The 20490-nt window shown below is 46.1% G+C and overlaps 1 protein-coding gene across 4 annotated transcripts in view; it reads left to right on the top strand.

The window, feature by feature from the left end:
• The window catches only part of LOC147108364 (dual specificity mitogen-activated protein kinase kinase 2), a 77126-nt gene that overhangs the window by 9302 nt on the left and 47334 nt on the right, over positions 1 to 20490 (top strand). The window contains exon 2 of one of the 4 annotated variants that reach the window (XM_086004962.1): positions 17351 to 17522. The exons of 2 other annotated variants lie outside the window; for them this stretch is intronic. In XM_086004962.1, coding sequence (XP_085861088.1) covers positions 17351 to 17522 — 172 coding nt within the window. Of the gene's footprint in view, positions 1 to 17350; positions 17562 to 20490 lie in introns of all 4 variants that reach the window. One more of the 4 variants, XM_086004961.1, reaches the window with a different exon arrangement.

Below are 20490 nucleotides of genomic sequence, written 5' to 3'. Positions count from 1 at the left end.
AATGTGAAAAAGACAAATATAAAGGCACTGTATCTGAATGCACGAAGCATTCGTAATAAGGTAAACAAATTAACAGCGCAAATAGATGTAAACGGATCTGATATAATTGCGATTACGGAGACATGGCTGCAGGGTGACCAAAGCTGGGAGCTGAATATCCAAGGATATTCGATATTTAGGAAGGACAAGCAAAAGGAAAAGGAGGTGGGGTGGTGGTAGTAGTAAAGGATGAAATCAGAGCAATAGTGAGAAAGGATATTGGCTCAGAAAATCAAGATGTAGAATTAGTCTGGGTGGAGCTAAGAAACACCAAGGGGCAGAAAACGTTGGTGGGAGTTGTCTATAGGCCTACAAACAGTAGTGGTAATGTAGGGGATGGCATCAAACAGGAAATTAGAGATGCATGTAACAAGGGTACTACAGTAATCATGGGTGACTTTAATCTACATATAGACTGGCCAAACCAAATTAGCAATAATACTGTGGAGGATGAATTCCTGCAGTGCGTATGAGATGGTTTTTTAGACCAGTACGTTGAGCCAACTAGGGAACAGGCTATCTTAGATTGGGTATTGTGCAATGAGAAGGGATTAATTAATAATCTTGTTGTACAGGGACCTTTTTAGGGAAGAGTGACCATAACATAATAGAATTCTTCATTTAAGATGGAAAGTGAAGTAGTCCAATCCGAAACTCGGGTCCTAAATCTAAACAAAGGAAACTACGAAGGTATGAGGAGTGAGTTGGCTATGATAGATTGGGGAGCTTCATTTAAAGGCATGACGGTGGATAGGCAATGGCTACATTTAAGGAACGAATGCACGAATTGCACCAGTTATACATTCCTTTCTGACGCAAAAACACAGACGGAAAAGCGGCCCAACCATGGCTAACAAAAGAAATTAAGGATAGTATTAGATCCAAAGAGGAGTCATATAAAGTTGCCAGAAAAAGTAGCAAGCCTGAGGATTGGGAGCAATCTAGAGTTCAGCAAAAAAGGACCAAGAGATTGATTAAGAGGGGAAAAATAGAGTATGAGAGTAAACTTGCAAGGGACATAAAAGTGGATTGTAAAAGCTTCTACAAGTATGTAAAAAGAAAAAGATTAGTTAAGACAAATGTAGGTCCCTTACAATCAGAAATGGGAGAATTTATAATGGGGAACAAGGAAATGGCAGAGCAATTAAATTCACGGAAGAGGACACAAATAACTTCCCACAAATGCGAGGGAACCAAGGGTCTAGTGAGAAGGAGGAATTAAAGGAAATTAGTATTAGTAAAAAAAATATAGTGCTGGAGAAATTAATGGGACTGAAAGCCCATAAATCCCCAGGGCCTGATAATCTGCATCCCAGAGTATAAAGAGGTAGCCATGGAAATAGTGGATGCATTGGTTGTCATCTTCCAAAATTCTATAGATTATGGAACAGCTCCTGCAGATTGGAGGGTGGCAAATGTAACCCCACTATTTAAAAAAGGAGGGAGAGAGAAAACGGAACTGCAGACCGGTTAGCCTAACATCAGTAGTAGGGAAAATGCTAGAGTCTGTTATAAAGGATGTGATAACCGGACACTTAGAAAATATCAACGGGATTAGACAAAGTCAACATGGATTTATGAAAGGGAAATCGTATTTGACAAACCTACTGGAGTTTTTTGAGGACATAACTGGTAGAATAGATAAGGGAGAACCAGTGGATGTGGTGTATTTGGATTTTCAGAAGGCCTTTGATAAAGTCCCACATAAGAGGTTAGTGTGCAAAGTTAAAGCACATGCGATTGGGGGTAATATACTGGCATGGATTGAAAATTGGTTAACAGACAGGAACTAGAGAGTAGGAATAAATGGGTCTTTTTCAGGGTGGCAGGCAGTGACTAGTGGGGTACAGCAGGGATCCGTGCTTGGGCCCCAGCTATTCACAATATATATCAATGATTTGGATGAGAGAATCAAATGTAATATTTCCAAGTTTGCTGACGACACAAAACTAGGTGGGATTGAGTTGTGAGGAAGATGCAAAGCGGCTTCAAGGCGATTTAGACAAGTTGAGTGAGTGGGCAAATACATAGCAGATGCAGTATAACGTGGATAAATGTGAAGTTATCCACTTCGGTAAGAAAAACAAAAGCAGAGTATTATTTAAATGGTGATAGATTGGGAAATGTTGCTGTACAAAGGGACCTGGATGTCCTTGTACACCAGTCACTGAAAGCAAACATGCAGGTGCAGCAAGCAGTTTGGAAGGCAAATGGTATGTTGGCTTTCATTGCAAGAGGATTTGAGTACAGGAGCAAGGATGTCTTACTACAGTTATACAGGGCCTTGGTGAGATCACTCCTGGAGTACTGTGTGCAGTTTTGGTCTCCTTACCTAAGAAAGGATATACTTGCCATAGAGGGAGTGCAGCGAAGGTTCACCAGACTGATTCCTGGGGTGGCAGGACTCGTATGAGGAGAGATTGGGTCGACTCGGCCTGTATTCACTAGAGTTTAGAAGAATGAGAGGGGATCTCATTGAAACGTATAAAATTCTGACGGAGCTAGACAGACTGGATACAGGGAGGATGTTTCCCCTGGCTGGGGGGTCTAGAACGAGGGGTCAAAGTCTCAGGATACTGGGTAGGACATTTAGGACTGAGATGAGGAGAAATTTCTTCACTGGGAGGGTGGTGAGCCTGTGGAATTCTCTACCACAAGGCTGTGGAGGCCAAGCCACTGAATATATTTAAGATAGATAGATTTCTAGACACAAAAGGCATCAAGGGGTATGGGGGGAGAGGGGGTATATGGTATTGAGATAGAGGATTAGCCATGATCATATTGAATGGCGGAGCAGGCTCGAAGGGCTGAATGATCTACTTCTCATATTTTTCTATGTTTCTATGTCTTTTTCTAGAGAGTGCAGACAGGAACGTAAGTTGCAAACAGAGAGGGTGAAATATTACCATGGAGGCATTTGAATACAAGGAGATAGAGTTTTATATCAATGTGCTGCTGGAGGTTGGAGGAGAGAAGCGAGTGGGATTTTGTGTAGGATATGATGTGGTTGATACAGTTTTGAATGAGTGAGTTTATAGTGGATAGAACTTGAGGTCTTCAAGAGGTGGTTTGAACAGGTGATGAGGGCACGGATCAGGGTTTTGGCAGAAGTTGGCTAATATTTTGGAGGTAGAATTTGGCAACCTTGGTCCCAATGGCTGGGAAGGGGCTAGAATCGGTGGCATGGGTACAGAGTTTGTGGCCGTGGCTGAGGACAATGGCTTCTGGATAAAATTGGACTCATCCAAGACTGGATGTTGGAGAAGGAGTCTGACAACACAGGCAGCGTAGGTGCCAAGAGAGGTGGTGGAGCGGTACAGCTGGGTGTCCTTGACATATGTGTGAAAAGTGACTCCATTTCTTCACATGATGTTGCCAGGAGGCAGCATGCAGGTGAAGAGGGCATCATGTATAAATTCTATGGGGGATTCCAGAGGTAACAGTACAGGGTGGGAAGAAAGCCATTACCGAGGATTCTCTGGTTATGGTTGGGTAAGTAAGAGTGGAATAATTGAGGGCAGTCCTCCTGAGCTGGACAATGGAAACATAGAAGATAGGAGCAGGAGTAGGCCATTTGGCCCCTCCAGCCTGTTCCACCATTTAATGAGATCATGGCTGATCATCCAAATTCAGTACCCTGTCCCTGCCTTCTCCCCATATCCCTCGATCCGTTTAGCCTTAAGAAATATATCTAATTCCTTCTTGAATATATTTAATGAATTGGCCTCAACTGCCTTGTGTGGTCGAGAATTCCACAGGTTCACCACTCTCTGGGTGAAGAAATTCCTCCTCATCTCAGTCCTAACTGGCTTACCCCATATCCTTTAGACTGTGACCCCTGGTTCTGGACTCCCCTGCCATTCCTGCATCTAGTCTGTCTAGTCCTGTTAGAATTTTATAAGTTTCAATGAGATCCCCTCTCATTCTTCTAAACTCTAGTGAATATAAGCCTAATGGACCCAATCTCTCTTCATATGTCATTCCTGCCATCCCAGGTATCAGTCTGGTGAATCTTCGCTGCACTCCCTCCATGGCAAGAACATCCTTCCTCAGATAAGGTGACCAAAACTGCACACAATACTCAAGGTGTGGTCTCACCAAGGCCCTGTACAACTGCAGCAAGACATCCTTGTTCTTGTACTCAAACCCTCTCGCTATGAAGGCCAACATACCATTTGCCTTCTTAACCGCCTGCTGCACCTGCATGCTTACCTTCAGCGACTGGTGCACAAGGACATCCAGGTCTCGTTGCACTTCCCCTTTTCCCAATCTATTGCCATTCAGATAATCTGCCTTCCTGTTTTGAGCCATGGTCTCATTAAATGGCGGAACAGGCTCGAGGGGCCGAATGGCCTACTCCTGCTCCTATCTTCTATGTTGCCACCGAAGTACCCTCGCATTTATCCACATTGGGCAGATGCATGGCAAATGCAGTATAATCGCCCAACCTGTCCAAATCATACTGGAGTTTCTCTGCATCCTCCTCACAGCACACACGCTCACCCAGCTTTGTGTCGTCTGCAAACTTGGAGATATTACATCTAGTTCCCTTGTCTAGATCATTTATTTATATATATATATTGATCCTAGCACCGATCCCTGCGGTACCCCACTAGTCATGGCCTGCCACTTGGAAAAAGACCCGTTTATTCCAACTCTTTGCTTCCTGTCTGCCAACCAGTTCTCTATCCAAGACAGTACCTTACCCCCAATCCCATGTGCTTTAACTTTGCACGCTAATCTCTTATGCGGGACCTTGCCAAAAGCCTTCTGAAAGACCACATCCACTGGTTCTCCCTTATCTATTCTACCAGTTGCATCCTCAAAAAAATTCCAGTAGATTAGTGGAGGAGAATGGTGTGGTCGACCATGTCAGAGGTTGCAGAGAGGTCGAGGAAGACCAGGTGGGATAGTGCACCATTTTTCATCATCACAGAATGTTATTTGTGGCGTTGATTAGGACCATTTCAATACTATTGTAGAGGTGGAAACCTAATTGAGAGATTCAAATGTGGAATTGCAGGAAAAATGGGCACAGTTTTGAGAGGTGACAATATGTTCAAGGACTTTGAAGAAGAAAGGGGGGTTGGAGATGAGGCAGTTGTTTGAAAGATCACAGGGTGGGTTTTTTGAGGAAGGGGTGATAGTTTTGAAAGGGATAGAAACAATACCAGAGGAGAAGGAACCACTTACAATGTCAGCTAGCATTGGGCCAGGTAGGGAAGTTGGGTGATCAGCAATCCAAGTTAGTGGATGGAGGAGTCAAGGGAGCAGGAGGAGTGTCTCGTGGACAGGATGAGTTGAGAGAGGATACAAGAAAAGGTAGAAGAAAAATGTAATTTCAGGGCTAGAGCAGATGGGAGCCTGAGGGGGAGGTTTGGCTTGTTGGGGTGGTGGGAGCAAGAGGCAGCTGGTCTCAATCATAGTGATAAAGTCAGGAGTTCCTCGACCTCTTTTTTGGAGGTGAAGGGAAGAGGAGTTTAAGGTGATTCTTGGTATTGGAGTATTGAGTGATTTTGGTAGAGGAGAGTGAGGTCCAATAGCACTTTATATGGTCCAACAAGATCTGGTGATGGATGGCTTGGACTGTATGGAGTAAAAATGGGCACCACACGATGGGGAATGATCGGGATGGAAGAGAATAAATGTTTTACTGGGGACAGGGACATCAAAGGTGGAGGAGGTGAGGATGGTTGGGCAGATCGATTAGATGTAGAACTACTGTGGCAAATGGAAGGCCAAAGACTAGGCATTTTGCAGTTGAGCGTGCAATTATAAGTGACTTGAGGGAGAGTTTTTGCCAGGAAGAACACAGAAGGATGTGGGATTGGAAGGGATTTAGAGGATGCACGTGGTGAGGGATGCAAGGAGGTGGTCGGTAATGGCTTTGTCTGATTGAGACCATGGGAGTAAATGCAGTATGGCAAGGTCAAGAGGGTGGCCATGATTATGGATAGGAGAGTTTATATGGAGGATAGGAGAGTAGTGAAATCCTATGAGAAGGCAAAGTGAGTTGAGATGCAGATTGAAATCACCAAGGTGAGGAGTTGCTCAGTGCAGAGGCTGTGGGAGGAAAGGAGGGAGGCATTGGATCACTTCCATGTGTTTTAGGTAAATAGAAGCTGTAAAATTGAATTTCATTTTTCCAACTTGAATACATTTGTAGGCAAATAGAAAGGAAATGGCAGGTGGTGAGCTGCTCTATTCTCTATGCACAGTCAGTGTACTGGAAAGTTCACTCTAATTTCTGTAGTCTGACGAAGGGTCATCGACCTGAAACGTTAACTCTGTTTCTCTCTCTACAGATGCTGCTTGACCTGCTGAGTATTTCCAGCATTTTCTGTTTTTATTTCCGATTTCCAGTGTCCGCAGTATTTTGCTTTTGTAGATAGGATGAGTGACTGAACAACCATGCCTCAATGTCTTTGACCGATTCAGTGACTCTCCAATGTACCATTGTGTGGATCTTAGAACAGGAGTACACATCCTGAATAAAATCCAACATTTGGCCATATATTCCCATAGCTTGTTGCTGCTTCATGAGGGAGCAAGGTCAGAGACTTGAGAATGTATGAAGGCAGTGCAAGTATTTCTCGACTGACCATTCTTGTACAAAGCCGCAACCTGCCTGACACATTTCTGGACTAAATTCAAGTTTGTTTCTTTCTGATTACTCCCAAAATGTCTAATATATGTGAAACAATGACACAAGGAACCACTGTACAGCCTCTAATATCTGATTCTTTGATAGTTTGCTGTCGTATTCAGATCCTGCTCTTGCGGATGGAAATAACTGCACTCTACCAAGGATGCATGTGCCTCAAACAGAATCCTGTTCCCCAGCCTCAGAAGGGCAGCTCCAATATTTGGTAGTTCTTGGCATTGATCTCCAATTCCATTACTGTTCCCTCCTGTCGTCTTCTCCCCTCCCCACTGAGCCTCGAGCAGTTTTCAGGACTTTAGTATGGGTGCCGTCTATGGCTATTGCCCGTACGGTAGGTAGGCAAGGCAGCATGGATTCCACTTCCTCCCAACAAGCCTTTCCATTAAGGCCTCTTTATCTACACAGCACTCTCCACCACCTTTGCCAATCACCATGCAGGAGGTGATTGCAAACATCTATTGTTCAGATGCTAATTTGGTAGAATGCTCTCTTCAGACCTGAGGATGCCTTTGAGTTTGTCAAAGTCGCCAGACTTGTTACTCGGTGAGAGCCCATAGGGCCCATTTTGAGCGCGATTGATGATGGATTTAGCCAACGAAAAATGATTTAGATTCATTTTTGTGTAATTGTGCACCCTTGTGGATGAATCCCAGTCCTTCTCTGAAATGACCCTCTTGGCCTCCCGGCATGCTGCATTGCAGTCTACCTTTGCAGCAGCTCTCGATTACTCTGAAGAGATTTCAAGTACCACTTTAAAGACACTGCTATCGCCTAACAGCTCTCCTTCCCTTCACATTTTCTTTAAGAAGACCCTGCTCGGTGGTTGAACAGGATCTAGGTTGTTTGTTTATGACTTTGGCTGCAGAGGTATCACGGGCCACTCCATCTGCTCACACAGAGTCCCTTTGTATTCACAGTTACAAACGCAGATGCACAGAAAGCTATCCAACAAGAGGAGCTGAATCAATGCTGCCTGTGACTGCACTGGAACCAAATTCATCATTAAACCCACCTTTCTTTTTAACTCCTAACCTAATTCTTTGCCTAATTAGTTAGTTATTTGTAGTATAAACAGAATACATTATGAAGACCCTTGGCATGCAAATCCATCCTCACTTTTCCGCATGAAGTAGCTATCACTAAAATAAACTAAGGGGTCGATTTTAGTTCAGGTGCGAGGAATTGACGGGTTCCCCGAATTTAGTGATTCCGACACGATTGTAAATGGGTCTGTGAGATTGATGCAATTTTAACTCAATTGGCCAATTGATTTCCAGCGTGTGGGAAGCCTTGGCAATTGAGTATTTCCAGTCAGAAAGTCGCAGAATATGACGTCATCGTTGCTGCTGCTTCTAAGGTCCACAGCAAGCCTTGCTTCCTCTGCAGGCTCCCAAACTTCACCATTAAGATGGCACAGGAGCCTGCAGGAGCAACGGCCAGCGGGAGGGCCACATCTGCCCCCAAATTTGATGAGGCTTCACTCCAGGCATTACTGGATGGTGCTAGGGCCCACAAGGAGGCCCTGTTCCCTTCAGGGAGGAAGAGGCCTCCCAGTCAGACCAAGGCTGTGTGGCTACAGGTGGCAGGTCAAGTCAACTCCTTGGGGCTTACACGAAGAACGTGGTTGCAGTGCAGGAAGAGAGCTCACAATAAAAGAGAACAAGCGAGGACAGGAGGAGGGCCACCATCAGTAACCCACCTCACCCCCTGGGAGGAGGCGATCCTGGAGATCATAGGACTGGAGGATGAGGCGTGCAGACGGGTGCATCACAGCAAGCTGGTGACAGAATAGTTTTCCATCTCATTGACATTGCATGAGTCGCTGATAATGATTCTGAAGCTCTAACAGATGGACTTACGATCATCTGCAATGTGCATGTAACCTTGACCTCACATCTCCAACTCTTTCCTTCACTCTCCCACAGGACCATCGAGAGTCCCCGTCCCCACTGTCCAGGAGGAAGAGCCTGAGCTTCCAGACTCCTCAGAGGAATCTGCGGGCGCAGCGTCATCAGAATTCAGCGCACCCAGCACCAGCGCAGACACTCGCACCTCGGTGGGACCTTCGGGACATAGAGTAGTGTTGTCACCTGGTGTATCACAGCTCACAAGTGAGCATCAGCAGATTGTGGAGAGTCCTAGTCGGAGGGCACAGGACCCTGCCAGCTCGGCTCAGCTGCATGTCGACCCTCTGCCTCTGGGTCCATCCATAAGATCAGCGGGGCTGGAACTCCAGGAACAGATGCAGGAGTCTCTGGCAGGGTTTGTCTCCAGGGTCGATGTGAGTGTGGAGCGAATGGAGGAGTCCACATTGACCATGAGCAGAGCCTTTGTGGAGTCATTGGCTCCTGACCGCATCACCATGGAAAGGATGGCAGCCTCCATGGAGGAGATAAGTCGCCAGGGTATGGAAAACATGGTGAGTGTTCATAATAGAATGACATCTCTTGAGCGATGGGCATCTATTGAACAGAGAAACCACACCTTCATGGAAGTCCTTTTGAGTAGGACTGCCAGTGCAGATACGGGTCCCCATGGCCCCCTGATGTGCAGCAAGGTGCTCTCAAGCCACTTCCAAGCGCTGGCCCCTTCTGGCCTGTGCAGCTTCAGGTGGGTGAGCAGCAGCCTGGTGCTCCTGCTGGTATTGGTGCTGGTTCTGCTGGTCTTCTTCCTCATCTAATGCCCAGAAGGGAAGGAAATAAATGGCTCCCATGCTTCTGGTATATGCCTCCGTTGAGGAAGCGCTGAGTGAAGGTGGCGAGCGGGGTTTCCCAGGAGGTCACACTGGAGATGTGTGTGAGGCTCCAACCTTCCACAGGTGTGGTTAAGCCTGGTAAAGGTTGCCCCAGACCTGAGACAACAAAGTCCTGCCACCTGCAAATGATGACTGATCAAATCTCTTTAATGGTTGACCTGCAACGGATAGTCAGCAAGCCAATAGTGCTCACGCCAGGTTTCACAGGCGTCATCCCCACCAGGCACGTTTTACGTGGGAAAAGGCTTAAACAGGCAAGCGCCTGTTAAAATGGGATTATAAAGGCCAATTAGTGCTGTTTAAGGGCCCTAAAGACCAGTCCCGCCTGTAGCAGGTGGGACTGATTCGGGTCAATCAGACACACCTAGGTTAAAATGGCGTGGAGGTGGGAACCAGGCGGGGGGGGTCCCGACCCCCAGGTTTTGCAATTTTAACCCCCCGCCCGCCTCACGGCCCAATGAAAATCGAGGCCTAAGTGTAGTGTATGTACCTTTTTAAGAGCCCCTGTGTACTGTAATACCAGTAGTGACCACTCGGGTATATAAGCCTGTATAGCGTCTTGTATCTTTTAGTTCACCTCCAGACTTTGTTCAGTAAACACCTGTTAAACCAACTCCTGCATTCCGTGTCTCCATTAACACACGGATACAACAGTGGCGACGAATTGGAAACGGACTTACCTGCAATTCGGCAGCACCTCAAGGAGATCGATTCCTCAGACGAAGGTGGAGAAAAAAAAAAACTCTGGTTTCACCAGCTAGCCGGGCTGGTGGCAGGTACTGCACTAATCCTTCCTGGGCGGCAGGCTGGGGCTCGATCGGGTGGCTCTGCAGCGGGGCCGAGCAGCGAGTCGGAAGGCGGAGGCAAACAGAGACGGAGGGTGGAGCACTCGGGAGACGGCCGGTGCTGCAAAGCAGGTCGGCGTTCGGACCAAGCAGAGGGAGGGAAAAGTCCCAGAGAGTCCGGCGGGAACGAGTCTCCAACTATTAAAAATATCTGTGTAAATAAAAACCGCGGAGAACAGCGTTGTCAGCGGCGGGAAAGCGCGGGAGACGCCATTTTTTCTCGGCAGGGAAGAAAGGAAAGCGCCATTTTTGATTTTCAGGATGCCTAAGACTGGCAATATTACTGCTTTCGATAGTAATATAGAGGATTGGACCACATGTGGAAAGAGTGGAGGTATATTGCACAGCGAATGAAGTAGAGGATGATAAGGCATCGGTACTTCTAAATCTGATGGGCACAAGAACATACGGGCTGTTACGAAACTTAATCACTGCAGCCAAACCGATGGACAAGAATTTTAAGGAGATTGTTGATACCCTACAGGAGCACTTAAATCCAACACCGCTGCTGATAGCGGAACGATTCAAATTCTTCAGGAGGAATCAGCACAAGAATGAAAGTAACGCTGATTACCTCACCGAATTAAGAAAGCTGTCAAAGCACTGCCAATTCGGGGCAGGACTGGCAGATTCTCTACGAGACAAATTCGTCTGCGATCTCCTAAGTGAAGGAACACAGAAAAGGCTACTTTCTGAGAAAGATTTGACACTGGACAAGGCTTTCAGTGTGGCTGTATCATATGAAGCAGCAGCAAGAGGAGCTGCAGAGATACAGCAAAAGCCACAGGACTTCGGCACCCATGAAATGATACGGGGTTTCGAGAGATGTTATCGCTGCGGCAGATCCACCCATGACCAGAGGGACTGCTGGTTCAAGGACAAAGCATGCAGGCAATGCGGAAAGATGGGACACATTGCACGTGTATGCCGATCTGGAAACAAAAAATCCACTGACAGAAAAAAAATCAATAAGGAAAAGTACAGAAAGGTACAAATGATGACGGACAGTAGCTCCGAAGACCAGAAGAGCGATAGCGACTCCGGAAACAAGAGACTAAGCTGGCTCAAATTACATAATGTAATTGCCAAAGAAGATTACCAGACCATTTGGGTTACCCTCACGCTAGCGGGGTCCCCAGTTAAAATGGAGCTGGATACAGGATCAGCTCTGACCGTCGTAAGTCGACGGGATTACGAGCGGCTATTTCCGCATATACCTTTGAAAAACACATCCATTATCTTGAAGACATATACGGGGCAGAAAGTATACCCCAGAGGGAAAATAAGGGTGCCTGTTGTATACAACGGCAAGGAAATACAGAAGTTGTATTTATACGTTCTGCAAGATGGTGGTCCACCGTTGTTAGGACGTGAATGGATCAGGAAGATACGTTTAGACTGGCACTCCATTCAGGCACTGACGGTGACCAGTAAGAAAAAAAATGATGATGACGTCATACCTGAACGATTAAAAGACATCTTGGCTCACGCCAAAGAAGTGCTTCAACAGGAACTAGGAACCTTGAAAGGCGTCACCGCCTCAATAAAAATGGAAGATGCGGCAATTCCCAAGTTTTTTAAGGCAAGGCCGGTGCCATACACAATTCGTCCAGCAGTCGAGGCGGAGACGGAGAATTTGGAAAAAGCAGGCGTGTTATCCAAGGTAGATTGGAGCGAGTGGGCAACACCCATCGTCCCGGTCATGAAGAAAACATTGAATAATGATAAATCTGAAGAACAGAGAAAAATTCGCATCTGTGGGGACTTCACGGTGACTGTAAACCCGGTCCTTCACACAATACAGTATCCTCTTCCGAGGATAGAAGATATTTTCGCCTCACTATCCGGAGGGAAACGTTTCACCAAAATTGACTTGGCACAGGCATATCTACAGATGGAGGTTGAGGAGGCCTCTCAAAAGTATCTCACGATAAACACACACAAAGGCCTGTACCAGTACAATCGACTGGTTTTCGGAGTAGCATCAGCTCCAGCTATCTGGCAAAGAGCTATGGAGCAAGTCCTGCAAGGGATTCCGGGGACTCAATGCTACCTAGACGACATCCTTGTAACAGGAGAAAACGACAACGAGCACCTTGCCAATTTGCAGCAGGTGCTCACTAGGCTGAGAGAACGGGGCCTAGGAGCAAATCGCCCAAAGTGCAAATTTTTCCAGAAATAAGTATCATATTGTGGCCATATAATTAACGAAGAAGGGTTGCATAAGTCACCTGAAAAAATTGAAGCGGTCATAAAAGCCCCAGCACCTGAAAATGTCTCACAATTAAGGTCGTTCCTAGGATTGATAAATTACTATCATAAATTTTTACCAAACTTGTCAACTGTTCTGCACCCTCTTAACGCACTGCTACAAACGGGAGTAATTTGGAAATGGAGCGAAGACTATAAACGTGCCTTCCATAAATGCAAAGGCTTGATCACGTCCAAGGAAGTGTTGGCTCATTACAACCCATCACTGCCAATCAGACTGGCGTGCGATGCATCCCCTTACGGCGTAGGAGCGGTATTATCGCATAGATTCCCTGATGGCTCAGAGCGGCCGATAGCTTTTGCGTCGCGCTCATTGAACTCAGCTGAGTGTAACTATGCCCAGATCGACAGGGAAGCACTCAGCCTGGTGTGGAGAGTGAAGAAATTCAACCATTACCTACATGGACAAAAATTTACCTTGTTGACTGACCATCAACCCCTCGTCTCCATATTCAACCCTAAAAAGGGCGTTCCCATTATGACAGCGCAAAGGCTACAGAGGTAGTCCCTTTTCCTAGGGGCACACCAATATGACATAGAATACAAAGGATCAAAACCGCATGGGAATGCTGACGGTTTATCACGCCTACCGTTGCCAACGGTAGAAGAGGCACCTACAGTGGACCCAGTGGAGATGTTCCACTCAACCATAGTGGAATGTCTGCCAGTAACAAATTCTACCATTGAAAAGGAAACGAGAAATGACCCGACTCTCTCTCGAGTCTACGATTTAACGGTGAAGGGATGGCCAGCACATGGCGAACCACTGTTGCCAACATTCTCGCAAAGAAGAGAACAGCTGTCAGTGTGCCGAGGAACCTTGATGTGTGGATCCAGAGTGGTGATTCCACCCAAACTTCAGGATAAAGTGCTAAAGGAGCTTCACGAGGGGCATCTGGGTGGAGTGAAAATGAAGAACCTAGTCAGAGCGTTTGTGTGGTGGCCAGGTATCGATGGAGACATCGAAGAGATGACCAAGAGCTGTACAGGATGCCAGAAGGTCCAAAACGCACCACCACAAGCCCCTCTACATCCATGGGAGTGGCCCTCATCTCCATGGCAAAGGGTACATATCGACTTTGCTGGTCCATTTATGGACTCAATGTTCTTAATCGCGGTGGATGCACACTCCAAGTGGTCGGAGGTAATAAAGATGTCCTCCACCACCACGGAAAAAACCATCACAGTATTAAGGACCATATTTGCCAGGAATCGGCTGCCTGAACAGATCTGTTCTGATAATGGACCGCAATTTGTGTCCGAAGAATTCAGGAAGTTCTTAAAAAACAATGGGGTTAAGCACTACACGTCCGCCCCATACCATCCCGCCACCAATGGATTAGCTGAAAGGTTTGTCCAGACCTTCAAGAAGGCCATAAAGGCCATGGGTAATGAAGACATAAATCTACAACATAAGGTAGATAACTTCTTGTTTGCGTACAGGAATGCAACACGTGGTTACAAACCAAACTCCCGCCATGATGATTTTCAATGGAAGACTAAGATGCCGGCTGGATTTGATCAAGCCAAACATCAGAAGGGACGTAGAGAACCGGCAATTTCAACAGATAGGTCAACAAGTTTTGGCCCGGGACTACCGTACTGAGAAATGGCAGCCTGGAACTATTTGCACACGACTAGGACCGCTGATGTATACCGTGGACATTGGAGAAAGCATAATAAGGTGCCATGCTGACCAGATCATAGTGTCATCCGAAAAGGGACAACCTACACCACAACTCTATACGCCTAATGATGAAGCAGAGATACCCATAGTATCTACCTCCGATCCGGTGATACTGGAACCAGATGAACCCGACACTGGCATTCAAGCCGAATCGACCTTGCCAAAAGAACCTACTACACCACCGAAAACTACTACACCACCGAGGCGTTATCCGGACTGAGTCAGGAAGCCTCCAGAGAGACTGACTTATAATTGATTAACTGCAGCAAATGCCTAGATTATTGTTCTTGTAAACATGTTAATTAATGATTACTTAAAATGTTATGTACTAATTATCTAAAAGGGGAGGAATTGTAGTGTATGTACCTTTAAGAGCCCCTGTGTACTGTAATACCGGTAGTGACCACTCGGGTATATAAGCCTGTATAGCGTCTTGTATCTTTTAGTTCACCTCCAGACTTGGTTCAGTAAACACCTGTTAAACCAACTCCTGCATTCCGTGTCTCCATTAACACACGGATACAACACTAAGCGTCTTAAGTACTTGTATTTTTCCAGTTGATTTTCTCCTATCCCACGTACAGCTTCATGAAATCCAGCAGAGTTTGTCCCAGTGTGTAGAGTGATATGAAATTGACCATGTGGTGTGGCAAAAGTTCTGGCTGCCAATTGCCACACTATTTACTTTGAAGCTGTATTTTTGATCATGTTTTTGAAAAGCTCCCCAGCAAAATATTCCTTAATCCTTGCATTAGAACACCCGATGCTGTCCCGAAGACCTAGTGCACAATAAAACCATCCAGTCTGTCCCTAAGCCCTGGAGACGAGACGGTTCGAGGTTCATTTGCTGGTCTGTGCTAAGTTAGCCAATCTCAGCCAGAGCTGCAAATTTAGACACTGATGTTTAAATCCTATAACCCAACAGCTTTCGGACCAATGCTAGTTAGGGTTCCCAATTCCTAACCAAAGTGCAGGTGCAGATGTCGGATGAGGGTGTGGGGCTCTGCTGCGATGCCCCGCATAGTTGAATAGCCCATCGTTGCTCACTTTCTAGGTTTCTACACGACCAAGATCACTTGGGTGAAGTCCAGGAAGGCGACCACCATATGTGGAACTGTACCTCCAGGAGAGGTGGGAGGAATTGGCCTTAAATCAAAACAAAAAGCACTCCGAATACACCAGTGAATTTGCCCAATGTCCACAGCAGCCTCATTTTGGCCTCGGGATACAATTGCTGATTGGTGTCGTATTTCTGCTACATTTGATCTATTGTTCACTGCACGCTCAGAGCTGGGTTATGTTTGCTCAAATGTAGACGCCCCCTTTCCACCCACCCCCCCCCCCCCCCCCCTTACAACCAGCAGAGTGAGGGAACTTTCATCTCATCAGTGTGGGCTGCATTTGAAGTGGATGCAAAAGGTGAAAGGACTACGTTCTAATCTACTATAACCCAAGCGTTTCTTTTGTATACACTCAGTAAACGAGCGATGGAGTTTCTACAGTGGATACATTTTCAATTTTTTTAAATCAGCCTTCAAATATTACATTTCAGAATAGATTCTTGTCATGTGTTCCTATGTCTGGTAATCTGCATTTTTCCCACCATAACTTTTATTATAATTGACTCTTGTTTTTAAGTTCTCCCCAGAATCCAGTACATAGATCTTGAATTGCATTTTCATCAGCATTTTTACCTTTCACTCGTGGTTTGACTGATTTTTTTTTTACATTTCATCTCTCGTTACTTTACACCCATTAACCATAACATGATGATGAGTCTGTTAAATGTAGGTGGGAGATATTGTGGTTTGTTTTTTTTAATTTTTACCACAGATGTGCACTCCCTAGGCTTATTAATTATTTGCTATATAACTACTGATTACATTACTATTTAAAAAAATGAAGCAAATGTAGTAGCGGCCGTTCTTGCAAAGCTTCTTGGTCGAAAAGCATTCCCTTTGCTTGTGCCCTCAACTCTGTACCAGTAAATGAACACGAGCTTCAAAAATCGCTGTTGAGAATACAGCAGATCAATTGAAAAGCCAGTGCCTGATACAAGTATGTTTCAAATGACTGCACAAACTATTGACCAGACAAAACGGGTGTGCAACCTGAATTGCTTTCTTCCCTGTTTATTCAATGAGGCACAGGTTTAATGTTCTTACCGAGTTCACAGTGTACTTTTGGAGTTGCCTTGCAAAGCTGTGGTTGAGATACGTCAAAAGCTGAGCTCAAACTAATCCTTGCAATTGGAAATAATTAAACCATATTCTTTGTTGAAAAGAAAGCGTGTAATTTCAAAAACTAATATTGCACATTTTGAATCTTCTATAAAGTAAAAGTAAGCAAAAATTCATTTTCCTCTTGCAAGCAAGTTTCCAGACAAAAATAGTTATGCTTAACTTGTCTGTCTTTAGAGAGATAGCTATTTCCTGTGTCTCATCACTGAGTGCAGTGGTGAGATAACGCTGTATCGTGCTTTACGGTTTTAAAAGCAGTCTGAACAGGATGAACCTTTGGGGGGCAGGGGGCAGGGCGAGGGTTGGTAGTGCATGGATGAAAAATGGAAGAAAATTATATTTTGGGCATGATGGATTTTTGGCATATTTGAATTTTGAAGATCGGTTTCATAAACTAGATAGTCAGTAAATGTAGTGAAATTCAAATTCCTGAATCATTAAATATTGAAGTAAATTGAGTGTGTCTTACTGCTACAACATGTGTACATGACTAGGTGGGCAGGGAGCTGGAAGCAACAGGTCCAGCTCCTGATCGCCATCTTGAAAGTATAGGTGGAGCGAAGCTGAGACAGGTCGGTGTGAATCCTTTTCCCCCTTTAGTGAACAAACTATTGACCAGCAAAAACAGGTGTCCAGCAATCATTGCCCAAGCCAAGTCATGAAGTTAAGCACGGTACTGCAGGGCTACTGTACCCACACCACATCGCGACTCACTTCAGGAGAGAGCAGGTAGGATAAGGGGCAAAATTCAGCAAGAGGGTGGGGTGTGAAACTCAAGTCAGCTATTTTTACTTTACAGGATCCTTGTTTCAGTTTAAGATCTTTGAAAAATATTGTTTTGGTTTCCAGAGCTAACCTAGAAGCCCTGCAGAAGAAGTTGGAGGAGCTCGAGCTCGACGAGCAGCAGAAAAAGAGACTTGAAGCCTTTCTTACACAGAAGGCCAAAGTTGGTGAACTGAAAGATGATGACTTTGATAAGATATGTGAGCTGGGTGCCGGCAACGGCGGTGTCGTCACCAAAGTACGTCACAAGCCATCGGGACTTATTATGGCAAGAAAGGTAAACTTATGTCAACAGAATTTGGTGACTGATGATCCCTGGATTAATTGTGGCAATCTCCCAGTATTTAGGAGTTGCTGCTGCAGCTGCTCAAATCTTTTGACAAAGTTTTGAGTTCCAAATTACGGAAATTTAATAGATTCTTCAGATGTGCAATTACACGTCAGTGGGCTTTTCATGTGAAGTCCTTGTTAACCTCGAGTAACTAGAAATCAGGAGTCCAAGAACACTGTCCCATAGATTAGCAGAAGCTGTGTGTGAAGTGTCATTAAAAAAAAAAAATCAGCCTTTAAGTGAATATGAAAATCCCAGAGTAGCAGAAAATTAATTGTCTTGTGTATTTTATGGACAAAATAAGGTTACTATTTTTTTTAAATATAATAAGCCAGATATATTGACTTCTTGGAGTCTATTTGACTATGAATGAATCAGTGGATACATTTCCATGACCAGGAACTCTCAAGAAGTGTCCTCTTGTGCCCATTGTTTCACAAGCAGCACTCTCGGGAAGTGGGTGGGGAAAGAAGGATTAAATCAGCTAGGTTTCAGTTCAAACCATTACAGTACAGTAAGTGCAAACATAAAGCACATTTCTCTATAAAATTAATTAAGTCATAAATTACAATCTTCGCAATAGTTTAAGGATAGTGTGCAACATCATTACATTGTTGTCATTTTCATCCAATGCTAAAGAACAGTAGAAAGCAGAGAATTGCTGTAGTTTTCCTTCTATTAAAACACCGTGCTTATGAGGGTGAGCTTGACCCCATTTGCCATTTCCAGCTGAGTTCTTTATCTTGTTATAGAATCATAGAATAGTGCAGCACAGAAGGAGACCATATGGCCCATCGAGCCTGCGCTGGCTCTTTCGACGAGTAATCCAGTTAGTCCCACTCCCTGACTCTCTTCCCCAAATCCTTACAATTTTTCTCCTTGGTAGTATTTGTCCAATTTTCTTTTGAAAGCAGTGCATTCCAAATCCTAACCACTCGTTGTGTAAAAAGTTTTTCCTTATGTTGCCTCTGGTTCTTTTGCCAATCACCATTATATCTTTGTGTTCCTTCCTCAAAATCAGTATTCTTTTCTCCCTGCTGTGATGCGACGTAGGCACTGGAGCGAAACATCTGGCCGCTTCCTGGTGGCTGACGAGTTGCTGGGATGCGGCCCATGGCTCTATTGGAGACTGGAGGAAATACCCTGGTACTCGTAGTGGTTGGCCATATACGAGTTCCGCCGAGGAGGATTGTAAATCTTTTTTGGGCACCGTACGAAGACCCAAAAGGACCCAGGGCAGTCTGTCCACCCATCCCGCACCTTGAAGACTGGCCCGCAGAGCGGCTTTGAGCGACCTGTGGAATCGCTCGCACAGGCCGTTCGCCTGTGGATGATAGGCGGTGGTGCGATGTAGTTTGGTGCCGAGCCCCTGAGCCACAGCGTTTCAGAGCTCAGAAGAAAACTGCGGTCCACGATCGGAAGAGATGTCCGCCGAAACGAGCAACCCAAGAGATGAAAGCTCTGGCCACGTCTGCCGAAGTGGTGGAAACCAAAGGAACTGCCTCTGGCCATCTAGTGGTGCAGTCTGTCATTGTGAAGATGTGTGTAAAACCTTGCGAAGGTGGAAGCGGCCCCACGAGGTCCACATTCACGTGGTCGAATCGACACTCCAGAACAGCGAAGATGGCCATTGGAGCTTTTACATGACACTGTACCTTGGCCTTTTGGCAGACCACGCAGGTGTTGGCCCAGTCGCGGACATCCAGGTGCATACCCCTCCAGACGAATTTTGACGACATCAGCCTTTGCGAGGCCCTCATGCCAGGGTGTGACAAACCGTGTATGGCGTCGAACACTTTTCGGCGCCAGGAGACTGGAACTATAGGGCGGGGAACTCCCATGGAGACGTCGCAAAGTAGCGTGGTGCCTGCGGCATGGAATTTGACGTCGGCCGCTTGGAAGCTAGAGGGGCTGGTCCTGTATGCTTGGACCTCCAGGTCCGAGGCTTGATCTGCAGCCATGAGGGCATAGTCGATTCCGAGTTGGACTGCGTGCACAGTCGCGCGGGAGAGACAATCCGCCACCAGGTTGTCTTTGCCGGACACACGCTGAATGTCCGTGGTGAATTCTGAAATGAACGTCAAGTGACGTTGCCGAGCTGACCACGGTTCGGCGGTCTTGGCCATAGCGTACGTTAGTGGCTTGTGGTCCACGTAAGCCGTGAACGGACGTCCCTCTAGTAAGAACCGGAAATGGCGGATGGCTAGAAAAAGGGCCAGCAACTCCCGGTCGAAAGTGCTGTACTTTTTTTCGTTTCGCCGTAGTTGACAGCTGAAAAACGCAAGCGATTGCCACGTCCCATTCACCCACTGTTCCTGCACTGCGCCGATTGCGTAGTCCGACGCGTCGGTGGTAAGGGCAATGGTGGCACCTGGAAGCGGGTGCACCAGCATGGTTGTGTTGGCCAAGGCGCCTTTGGTGTCGACGAACGCCCGGTCCATCTCGGCCGTCCAGCTGATTGGATCCTTACCGGACTTGGCCTTGAGGGCCTCGTACAAGGGCTGCATAAGCAGAGCCGCCTTAGGGACGAACCAATGATAAAAATTTACCATCCCAAGGAACTCCTGTAGGGCCTTGACGGTCTGCGGGCGCAGGAAAGATGTAACCGCCTCGACCTTCGTCTGCAAGGGAATTGCGCCGTCTGATGTAATGCGGTGGCCCAAGAAATCAATCCGCTGCAGGCCGAACTGGAACTTGGCCGGGTTGATAATCAAACCGTGTTGACTGAGGCGTGTGAAGAGGGTACGCAAATGGCAGAAGTGCTCCTCTTTGCTAGGGCTGGCGATAAAGATGTCATCGAGGTAGACGAAGAGGAACTTTAGGTCCCGAAGCACGGAATCCATTAAGCGCTGGAAAGCCTGTGCAGCGTTCTTTA

The sequence above is a fragment of the Somniosus microcephalus genome, chromosome 13 (assembly GCF_052327205.1).
Source record: "Somniosus microcephalus isolate GS21.2 chromosome 13, FLI_Smic_1.0, whole genome shotgun sequence".
Classification (NCBI taxonomy): Eukaryota; Metazoa; Chordata; class Chondrichthyes; order Squaliformes; family Somniosidae; genus Somniosus; species Somniosus microcephalus.
Note: the sequence above shows the minus strand (reverse complement) of the source record. Positions and strands in the feature narration are given on the sequence as shown.